A 10,999-nucleotide genomic window follows, 5' to 3' on the forward strand; every position below is an offset into this window, starting at 1 on the left:
AAAGCTTCTGGCCTGCTGCCACTGCAATAATTTTTGGTCAATCAATTAATTTTAAAGAAAATTGATTTCTTTGTGCTCACAACTTTTGTTCTCTCGCCAAATGTACTCCACAAAACATGGAACCCCTCGCGGTGGCAGCTGCGCTTCCTCCAAGGACGCGATTGAATCTCTGGGCTTTTCATCGCCCCTGCCACATGTCAATCCACAGGGGCACACTTGGAGTCCCCGGATATTGCGGTGTATTTGGGCGGACCTGGTGGTAATGCGCTGCGGTTCTCGAGAAGTGCGCCCAGCACGAGTTAAAATTTAATTTAGTGAAAATAATTTGCTTAGTCGTGCTGCAAAATTTTATAATTGTCACTCCACTCCAATCCAAACCAATCCAATCCACTCGCCTAATGAGCACGATGCGGCGCCATTTTGTGGCACCAACACATTTGCATATTGGAAAATTATAGCTTTGAGCCCAGAGCACGACGCCTGCCACACAATGCTGCAATCTGCCGCCCCGTTTCCGCTAAGGCTGCTGCTTCTGCTCCTGCTTCAGATTCAGCTTCTGCTGAGGCTTTGTGTTCGCTGCGGTTGCGCAGAAGTCCAAAAGCAATCCGGAGCGCGTGTTCGAGGCGGCGCATAGTGAGGCGCCCTAGGGGGGTGACCTCCAGCCGAGTTTCTGCGGAGAGGACCTGACTCTTAACTGGCAAGCTGCCAGGATGCCAGGCTGGCAGCCGAACACCAACAAATTCTTCAATAATATTTGCTGCTCTTGGACAAAGGCAAAAATCTATAATTCAATAAAGCTGATAGCCTTCACTGGTGATAGGAAGTTAAGTCGCACCTTCTTAGGTCGCAATTTATCCTGATTCTCCTCTTAAAAAATGCCTAAATGATAAATCCTGTTAGGCAAATTTTGCTGCAACAGGAAAAAAGAAGCAACAAAAGTTTTATTTCACTTTTATGTTGCAACGAAGTTTCCTGCAATCAGGCGACCGTTTCCGATAGCGACTCTGCTTCAGGTTCATCTTAAGGGGTCCAAACTGAGTCCGTAGCGCGTGTTCGAGGCGGCTCTCTGGGGGGGTGACCTCCAGCCGAGTCTCTGCTGAAAGGAGCCGAAATTATGAATACCCTCAAAGCACTATTCAATTTATTTATTAAATATAATGAAAAAAGTACCGAAATGAAAAAAAAAATATTAATAAATTTTCATAGTTGTATATTGCTGAATATTTTTATATAGTCTACCTAACTTATCGTGTTTTATTCAACTTATGAATGGTCTTTATAATATTGTACCTTTTTTTCTCCACCTTTGAACTAGATACACTCTATATAATATTAAAATCTCAAGGAGCCCCAGCGGCTCAAGTGGATGGGGGTCAGACACCGGCCCCTCATCGCCGCCTCAACCTAACCTAACCTATAATATTAAATCTCCAGTCAAGATTCTAGGGTATATAAAAAAGCGGGTGCACCACATAATGCAAGAAATTCATTGCTTCCCATCCTCGCTTTTCTCCTGCCCTTAAACTAAAAACCATGATGAGCTGTAAAACACGCGTTTTCATAATGTTATTAAAAGAACGGGGAAGGCCAAGAGGACGGAACTGGGCAGGAGGATGGGACGACCAACGGCCATTTGACATGCCAAAAAACACTTCTGTCACAGCAGCAGTGGCCCAGCGGAGAGCAACGAATCCAGTCCGTAGGGGGTGGCCCAACCACAAAAGCGTGCCACATCCCCGCCCCCTCGATCGGCCGCCGCCCCCTCTCTCTATAGATTTCCTGAAAAAGTGCGCAGGCGCACCTCCGATGGGTTTCGATTGGTTGGCTGCAAATTCACGGCTCGCAAATTGAAAACCGCATGCACCGCAGCGTTTATTTCGCTTTAATGCACCCGATACGGAACGATGGACTTATCTATGATTTTGAATTGCCGCCGCGGATGGCGCACAGTAGCTTGAAAAGTAGTTTGGATATTTAATTTCAATTTAAGTCAGGTTTTATAGCTCGCCAAGCAGCAAAAGTCGTAGTGGCTTTACATTTATTGTTTTTTCCGATTTAATTACCTTAATACAGCCAGTTTGGATGCCTTTCACCCAAGTTTGATTTTAATATAAAGTTTATAACAAACTTGGGATTAATATAAAGTGTCATACAAAAATAGGTATAATCTGTTATATAGTTCTAAGTATTTTTATAAATGAATTAGTATTTATTTAAATCACATTATTTTATGTAATTGTACGGTTACACTAATCACACATGAGTCAGCGCAAGAAGGAGATGTTATAAATTAGGAATAAGTTCTTTTCACCAAATGGTAACTTTAAACGTCATCTGTCAAGCTCATTCTTCTGTCAATCGACTTCCGGTCAACTGTGAAAAATTTTTTGCACAAAAATGTCTGACTCCGACTCCGATTCTTTCCACTCTTTCAATGATGATGATAATGACTCGTTGTTCAGTTTAAGCTTATCCGTTCTTTCGGAGCAATCCTATGTAATAGAAACCTTCGAAGAGAATTCTGCCGAGACTGTGAGTAACTATTCCCAAATCTCTGTTGCCTGATGATCTTATCATTATCTTTTTTCAGGTACATTCTACGACCCTAGCGTCTAACATAGACAGCTCTTTCGGTCCCGAGACGGAGAAGAAGGTTCCATTTAAGCATTCTCCCCTTCTCAACTTTTCAAAAACACTAAAAAAATGTTTCGCCAATAATGTTAAGAAGCGAAATGAGCCAGAGGTCCGCCCAAGCTTCAAAGACTCGCCTTTGCAAAAATTATCATCCAAACTGCGAGTGTATTTTGATAAGAAATAGACTCTTGGACGAATACATTTGAAATGACACGAAAGCTTCAGATTCTGAGGAATAAAGGAGAGACCTTGAAACCCCAGCAGAGACCCATCATCCCGATTATAGCAGCATGCCATCCATAAAACACCAGCAGAGACTCATCATCCCGATCATAGCAGCATAATTCATCAAGAACCCATGAATCTTTTAAATAGCCAGAAAGTTTAAGCCAATTAAAAGAAGTAAAGTAATCCTTAAGAAAACAAAAGACTCATCATACCGATCTCATGGGCGAATATTCCTTTAGGAACGTTAAAATCTTTCAAAGTGCCAGGGAATTAAAGCCAATTACAGTAATAATATTTAAGTATTTTTTCATAATGATCAATTTAAAATGTAATACATTTTTTTTATATTTATTAAAATTATTGACTTTGAAGCTAGTCAACTTATACAACCATTTCTTCGGTATATAATTTTTTATTTTAAAAAGTTTCTGCAATTAAAATGGTAAGTATAGCCAATATATCCAATGGCCAATAAGACATACCAACCTTTTGTCTGATGAGGGTTTCTCGCAGTAGAAATGAAAACGTGTTGGTGGATTTGAACAGCCTCGGAAGCTCATTTCCTACAAATGGAACTGGTTCATTGCGACTATCATGTTAAATGGCGGTTTTCAATACGAGCCGGCCCTAGGATGTTAAGGGCCTCCTTGAGTTTGTTTCTCTAAGAATTCCAGTGCTATAACAAGAAGGCTAAGGTCATTAATCACAAGGAATCCAATAAATGTGTAAAATGCAATATTTAGCCCAATGGAACTACTTTTACTTGTTTACAAACACATAAAGCCATTTTCCAACATTGTCAAAACCATTTCGCAACACTGCTGCGACGCTCATACGATAGTATCGAATAGATTTATGATTGCCAACACTAGGCAGCTGATGAATGAACGTGCGGTAGTAAAGGTGTAAAAAATAGCAAGAGAATTCGCAAAAAGTCGTTCGCTACCTCCCTCCTACTGAAAATCCAGGTGCAGGTGATCAAATTTCAGCTAAAGAGGAGGAAAACCACAAAAACAACCAGAAGGATTGCAAGGCGAGGAGCTCAATACGTATCTCGTCCTGGCCACCGGCACACAATGGAGTGTTTGTGCTAGTGTGTGTGTGTGCTGGTGTGTAGTAGTAGTTGTAGTAATACGAACGAGTGCGAGGCAAGAAGAAAAAACAAAAAGAAATCTGTAGTTTTCGTATTAGATTTGGTTTTTCCAATAACTCTCGTCTAAGCCGGAATATGGAAGTGTAAATGTGCCAGCTGACTGCTAATCCCATGCGATTGCTGCTGGTTCCGGCGCAGGAGGCAGTGCATCTAACTGGTGGGGATTGCTCACGTCTCCACTCCCGATTCCCGATCCGGATTCCATAATGCTGCTGGCCGCAGCCGGTCTGCCGGCCTACGATGCTGGCAAACTCAATTCGAACGCCGGATCCGGAGCCTCCGGTGGGGGCGGCGGTGTTACTCCCACCACCTCAGTGGCCAGTCGTCCCAGTGCTGCCAGTGCGTTGATGAAAACACTTTCGGTGCGCCTGCACCGTGGCACCGAGTTCATCAAGGACACTGTGCAGAAGGCCCTCGTAATATCTGCACCCACTTCGGTGGTCCCAGTACCAGCTCCCGCTCCGGCAAGCCTCACTTCCGCCAAACTGTTGGACCATAGCTTGAAAAGGAAGCTAAGCGGAGCCGGTGGGCTGATGGGGTGTGGTCCTTCAAGCAGCTCTTCAATTGCCGCTAACCGCCACTACGTGCTGGCCAGGGAGTCACATTCTCAGTTGCAGTCGCAGGTGCAAGTGCAGCAGCCGCAGTCTCTGGTCAGCCAGGTGCCCACCTTGGCCTTTCTGCGGACTTATACTGTGGCGCCCACAGCTCTGCACCGTTCAGCAGCCGCTAGGAAGCGCAACCCCAGCACTGACAGCCTGCTCATGGATCTGTGCGATTTCAAGCCCATCCGGCCCATGCCCATCACACCCATTAAAATGTAGGTATCAATACGACACCAGTTGGATCTAAGATAACTAAGTCTTTTACCTTCGTAGAAATAAATTCCGTGGCTTTGAACTGAAGAAACCAAAATTTGTAGCCGCGACTAATCTGGACAGCGACGAAGACGAGGACGACGATGATGAGGTGTCGTCCCACAAACCAAAGCACAGGTGAGAACTCCCATTAACCGAAGAGGTCGGAATATTTTAAAGGCAATGTTTCGCTTTTAGCAACTTGACATTGCCAACTAACGAAGCATCGGCTTTCGTGCCAATGCCTTACAAAGAAACCACCAACACCAACACCGCCATCACAAACACCACCGCCACAACCAGTAGCAGAAGGAGCAGGAGCCACACCTCAAGTACCAGCCAGGCCAATGCTAATCCCTCTACCACAACCAATGCCAATCCCAAGCCAAAGCGGCGCCGCCGGGCTCCGCTACTCACGGCCAAAAAGCAACGAAAAAGGGCGGCTTCAAGCTCGCCCACTCCGGACGAAACTGAAGAGGATGAAATTCCTGTAACCAAGCTCAGAACAACTGCTGCTAGTGGAGGATCCAGGCGTAACCGTGGTTCTTCCACAGCGGCTCCCATGCCAGTTGCTGCAACGAACTCACCCGCTATGCCACGTCCTCCGGCCAAGCGCAAAGCGGCCGCCAGTGGAGGTGGAGGAGCCACCAAGCGCAGCCGTGAAGCTTCCGTGGTCGCTCCCACATCCCTGGCAAAGCCAAGCATCTCTCCAGGCAAGAAGACCGCACCCAAGCGCAAGACAGCGGCAGCAGGAAAGGGGCCAGTCGCGAAACGTGGTCGTGGGGCGACAGCTACTCCCCCTCGGGCATCGCCGCCAATGACACGTCAGCGCGCCCGTCAGAAGATCTCCGCCAGCAACTAAGCTCCATGGATCTTAGATGCTCGCTCATTGGAACGTAAGCCGATATGGCAGAAAAACAAACCAACAATAGTAGGAAAGAAAAAAAGAGTCGCTAAGTCTTAAGTCTTTGGTTCTAGTTACTGTTTATGTGTAAACACGTTGCGATCCGGATCTGTGCGTTCGTGTTACCCCTTTCGTTGGAAGTAAGTGGAAGTGTAAGATACGGCATTAAGAATGTAAAGTAATCGTAGTTGAAATCGTTTCGATTAATTTGTGCAATCTGAAATTTGTCTAGAAACGCTGCTGACCGTTGATAGGTAGGTCGATGGGTACCGGTCTCTCACTTTCACTTGCTTGAAGTAAATGTGTTGCAGCCTCACTTTTTGACTTGGTCTCCAAGACTGATATAACAAAGCATCCGCTACGAATATAATATGATACAAGATGATATATATATATGCAGAACGGAAATCTTGAGGTTAGTCCTCACACTCACGCCACAGGTCATCGAGAAGAAAGTATTAAATGTATAAAGAAAATAGTAAATTGTAAGCCATTCCTCTATATGATATTTTAAGTGGAACAATTTTGTTTATATACCTATATGTTTTATGTTTACCATTATGTGTTTCCTTACGGATGAATGTACAAACGAAGTGCGCAGTTTTCAGTTTCAATTTTCAAATCTACATATTTGGGTTTCGCCTCTGAGGCAGGAAAACGCCACAACTACAAATAATTTTCCTACTTTAATTAGGTTTGTTAGAATTTATAGCTTAGTGACAGACTAAACCATTCATTTGCGTACATAAACTAACCTATGTACGAACACTATCCTTATTTTAAGCATATGATCTAAAGTGTAAGAACACCACATAAATACATATATATAAAATAGAAAAGTCTATGGAAAATATACCGGTCAAATCAACTGTGTGTTGTGATATGAACTAATTTATAAAAAAAACAAGCAAAAGACTATCGCTGGAAGCCACTTCAGCACTTCTTTGCTTCACCACCCCGGCAAACGGCAACACAGAAAAGCTCTCAATAATTCAGAACTTCGATATCAATAAGTAGAAGCTAAATAAAAATAAACAAAACTCAAACTGCAAGGAAGCAAAAATGTTTAAATTTTAAGCCTAAGAGAGAAGACAATTTCAAGCGATTCCAAACAAAGAAAATTACTTAAAACCAGCGAGTTGTATGCGTCAATAAAAAGTAACTAAAAATATTAAGTTTCATTGGATTTATTACTCGAAAGTCTCCATTTTGGTGGGCATTACATTCCAGAGGTCCTGCAGCTTGTAGCCATCGCGGATTCTCTCCATGGCAAAGCCCAGTTCCTTGCAGTAGACAGGATCTCCTTCCTCGCGGCTGGATGCACTCGAGGTCTTCGCCACGCAACCCTCGGCCAGGTAGCTGTTCAGCTTGGTGTTTATCTCACGCTCCTGCCTCTCGTCCAGCTCCTCGAAGTTTTCCACCTTGAACTGGGACGCCTGGGCGGCCTCCTCGGCTGCCTCGGCCAGCCGTTGGCGGGCATCCTGGGCATTGTATTGGATGCCAAAGTTCGGCTGCTCCCCGTAAATGGCATGCAAGGAGCACAGCTCCTTAAACAACTCGTTCAGTCGCTCGGCAGGATCTATTCGGAAGCCAAGCACATAGCCACCTCCAGTCTCGGCAGTTTGGATAACCAGGGCAGGACCATACTTGCTCTCACGGACCCGCAACTGAATGGAATTTGGAAAAATAACTATAAAGCTTATGTGTATCCTTAAAATCCTTACACTCTCTATCTGCAAGTAGGGCAAGCTGATGTTGAAGGATTCATTGGCATCGGCAAACCACACCAACCGAATGTTGGACACCACAAAGCTTCCGAGGTTGCCCTGGTCGCTGGACAGATTCCAAACGCCCTGGACCTGGCTGAAAACCTGCTCATCCGGCAGGATAACCAACTGACCTGCCTGCACGATGGCTCCGCGGAGTTTCAGGTCCCGGTAGAGATAAGTTCGTTGATAAAGCCTGGAAAGAAAATCAAACTTTAGTCTTAAAAGTAACTAATCCTTAGCTATTGGTCATCTCACTGATAAACATCGAAAACGCTGGCAAAGATGGGCTGATCCCGACGCGCTGTTTCCCCGGAGACGTCAGTGAAGAGGAACTCGAACCGGGTACCTTCGCTGATGGCCAGAATATACAGGGCCTGGCTGGGAGTCTTGCCCTTGGTGTGCATGTGCACTATCCTAGTGTTGGTGTTGGCAATCCTGGCATATCCAATGGCTGTCATAAAAGAAGAGTATCAAAGTGGTCCAAATATGGTTAGTCCTTAGTGAATACCCACAGAGATTGTACTTCTTGTGGACCAGTGAGTGCCAGATCAGTCGCAGGTTGGTGACCATCAAGCGGCCCGTGTCTCCAGGATTGCCCTTGCTGTCCTCGATGTGGTATATGTAGTCCAGCACCCGCTCTCCGCTTCGGAGGTTCTTGTGCCTGAAAAAAGGTTGCTAGAATCCTTTCTAGGGAACACCTCCGGGACTTACAATTGCGGCACATCGAACTTGACCTCCTTGTCCTCCCAGAGCAGCGCTAACTGTGGCTGCTGCTTGGCATCCACTTGGCTAATATTTTTCAACATTTTGTGAGAAATCCGTATCCTGCTTTGTTGTGCCTTGCAAGGTAATGTCAGGCCCACCGGTTACCAGGCAACCACTAACAGCCCTTCCAAAGGAAATGAAAACTACAAAATACTCTTCCAGGAGACTTTCAATAAATGAACACTCTTCTATAATTTATTGTCGTACAGACGTACGTAAGTATATTTTTACTAAACTTTAGAATTAAAATTAAACTTATGCTCCACTTACCAAAGTAGAAAAGGGTCTGGCTGGTGGTGGCCTTAAGCTCAGACAAAAGTCAAACTTTATAGATACCTTCTTTGGAGAAGGAAATTGAGCCTTAGTTTATAAGTATAGGTAGCAAAGCTAGGTGTTGGAAATGTTTCTCATTGTATCTGATTATCGTGTGAATATTGCAAGACATAGGCTTAAACTCTAGGACATCCAGTGACATTGAAGCTGAAGGCACCCTCATTGAATACCGAACCGGCAACTGAACGAAACAATATCGTATTTACAGAAACTGTCCTCGCCTCGGGCTCACATTATGATCTGGGGCTCGGGCACACTGGCTGCGATGCTCTTGTGGGGCAGCACTTGGCCGCCGTTGATGTACAGCTCATCCTTGACGATCACATCCTCGCCAAGCACTGTGATGCCCTCGATGCGCACCCACCGGCCAACCGTGGAGCGCCATCCGACGATGCAGGAGTCCAGCCAGGAGTGTGATCGGACAATGGCGCCTTTCAAGATGGTGGACCGTTTGATGCACACTCCATCCTCGATGGTCACGCCCGGTCCAATGGTGACATTCGGTCCTATGCGACAGCCCTCGCCGATCTTGGCAGTGGGGTCCACGAGCACGTTGCCCACCACTCCGGGGCCCGTGTACAGCTTTGACGACTGTTTCTGGCGCAGCGAACTCAAATAGAGGCACATGCCTGAAAAGAATAAATATTTACTGATTAAACTAATAAAAGTTTCTGTTAAATGACTAATTTTGACCTACGGTCTACCCAAAATCATAACATTGGATTAGAACCAAAGTTTTCATAACATTATCTTGAAAAATAATATGATTGGCAGTTCTTCCCCTGACTGTTGGGCTCTACCCACTACCCACGCTATCAGCCTAATGAGGTTCACTTCAGTTAAACAGAAATCGCTCTATCAAACATTTAACCCAAGTTTCCAAGAAACCAAGAAGATAAAAAAAAAGCCAAACATGATAAAGCGAAACCAAGAAAATTACGTTTGGCACCATTGCGATAAGGACAATTAGGCAATCTGGAGTGGAAGTGATTCAGTGAGGCATACCGGTTAGAAAGTCTTTTGGCTGTCCGATGTCCATCCAGAAACCGGTCAGGTCCATGGCATACAGCTCCTGCTGCTGGGCCATGGCCGGGAAAACTTCCTTCTCAATGGAGGTGGGCTTCACCTCGATTCTTTCGAGCACGGAGGGATTAAAGATGTAGATGCCGGCGTTGATTTTGTTGCTGACAAACTCCTGCGGTTTCTCGATAAAGTTCTTAATGCAGCCGTTCTCGTCGTACAACACAACGCCGTATTTGGATGGCTCCTCCACTTTAGTGACCACTATGGTGCCCTCTTTTCCGTGATTCCGATGGAACTGCACCAGCTGCTTGAAGGGAAAATCGCAGATGACATCGGAGTTGAGGACGAAAAATGGCTCGGTGCTGGCGGATAGAATGGATTTAGCCAGGGCCAGAGGTCCGGCAGTTCCCAGAGGCTCGGTCTCATGCGAGAAGATCAGTTCTACGCCCAGTTTGTCCGCCTCCACTTTGAGCTCTTTTTCCATTTGCTCCGCCCGATAGCTGACGGCTAGAATTACCTTAAAAGAGCTATGATATTTTAATTGAAAGATTGATTACGACACTACGCCTACCTGACGACATCCAGCGTCCACTAGGGCCTCCAGTTGGTGCAGGAGAATCGGTTTGTTGGCGAACTCCACCAGGGGCTTGGGAGTGCTGAGGGTAAGGGGACGCAGACGGGTGCCATAGCCACCCACCAGGATCAAGGCCCTTGTTCCAGTGCCCACCGCCGTATTGGGAGACCCGCACATTGTTTTGGCTCCGTTATGCGATCCGCCGTAACCGGGTGGCGCTGCAGTTGAATGTATTCGAGTGACACGTCAGAGTTCCAACGTCGAATGCTCGGCGCTTTCGTTTGCTCCTGCTCAGCGTGTATTCGATTCCGCTTTCTAAGAACTGCAATCAACCAAGGCTGGTGAGTAACTTCTGTTTGACTTTAATTAGTTTTGCTCACCTCACCTTACCGCTCTCGCCTGTTGTTTCTTTTGTTTTTGTTCTTGGGCTCGGCTGATAAGAGATTTCGCCGCCAGTATATACGTGTTACTACCCAGTGAGACCCAATAGATTCCTAGCAAGTGTTTGTCCAGCTGTTTGCTCAGTTGACGTTTGTTATTCGCTCCAACAGAGATCTACACAGGTGTAGTTTTGTCTTTGTAACTATATTTTGCGGTTCTTTTCTGAGGAAGTACAAAAAAAGTAAATAATAGAGATGGATAAGGAACGATTTTAATATCGATAGAATCGTATCGACATTGAGTCATTTACCATCTCTAAGTGGTAAAACAATTTCTTACAGATGGCGCCACCTGACCCACCAGCTGGTCGCCGATTTCCGA

The 10,999-nt window shown here is 45.5% G+C and overlaps 3 protein-coding genes and 1 long non-coding RNA gene across 6 annotated transcripts; 2 read left to right on the forward strand and 2 right to left on the reverse strand.

Annotated features, from left to right (window-relative positions):
* Window positions 1–1,768: 1,768 nt before the first annotated feature.
* On the forward strand, window positions 1,769–3,254 carry LOC122321612 (uncharacterized). Its single transcript, XR_011443433.1, has 2 exons — window positions 1,769–2,532; window positions 2,591–3,254. It is a non-coding gene; the product is annotated as an uncharacterized lncRNA (long non-coding RNA).
* A 456-nt stretch (window positions 3,255–3,710) lies between these two features.
* Window positions 3,711–6,948, forward strand: LOC108122661 (nucleolar and coiled-body phosphoprotein 1). The gene is made up of 3 exons (XM_043211772.2): window positions 3,711–4,832; window positions 4,891–5,007; window positions 5,068–6,948. Exons 1-3 carry the CDS (start codon window positions 4,222–4,224, stop codon window positions 5,729–5,731), a joined length of 1,392 nt encoding a protein of 463 aa, XP_043067707.2. The 5' UTR covers window positions 3,711–4,221; the 3' UTR covers window positions 5,732–6,948.
* Window positions 6,945–8,434, reverse strand: BBS5 (Bardet-Biedl syndrome 5 protein). Its single transcript, XM_017237377.3, has 5 exons — window positions 8,254–8,434; window positions 8,055–8,203; window positions 7,798–7,993; window positions 7,498–7,735; window positions 6,945–7,440 (listed from the first exon to the last, which is right to left on the reverse strand). Exons 1-5 carry the CDS (start codon window positions 8,346–8,348, stop codon window positions 6,964–6,966), a joined length of 1,155 nt encoding a protein of 384 aa, XP_017092866.2. The 5' UTR covers window positions 8,349–8,434; the 3' UTR covers window positions 6,945–6,963.
* Window positions 8,435–8,496: 62 nt separating this feature from the next.
* On the reverse strand, window positions 8,497–10,863 carry Gmppb (GDP-mannose pyrophosphorylase B). Of its 3 annotated transcripts, none has more exons than XM_070282176.1 (4): window positions 10,628–10,863; window positions 10,235–10,559; window positions 9,646–10,180; window positions 8,497–9,269 (listed from the first exon to the last, which is right to left on the reverse strand). In XM_070282176.1, the coding sequence occupies exons 2-4, from the start codon at window positions 10,412–10,414 to the stop codon at window positions 8,869–8,871; spliced, it is 1,116 nt and encodes a 371-aa protein (XP_070138277.1). In that variant the 5' UTR covers window positions 10,415–10,559; window positions 10,628–10,863; the 3' UTR covers window positions 8,497–8,868. The 3 variants fall into 3 exon arrangements, with proteins under 3 accessions (XP_070138277.1, XP_017092890.1, XP_017092889.1); XM_017237401.3 differs by having other exon boundaries at window positions 10,623–10,863; XM_017237400.3 differs by having other exon boundaries at window positions 10,618–10,863.
* Window positions 10,864–10,999: the final 136 nt, after the last annotated feature.

The sequence above is a fragment of the Drosophila bipectinata genome, chromosome 3R (assembly GCF_030179905.1).
Source record: "Drosophila bipectinata strain 14024-0381.07 chromosome 3R, DbipHiC1v2, whole genome shotgun sequence".
NCBI classification, from domain to species: Eukaryota; Metazoa; Arthropoda; class Insecta; order Diptera; family Drosophilidae; genus Drosophila; species Drosophila bipectinata.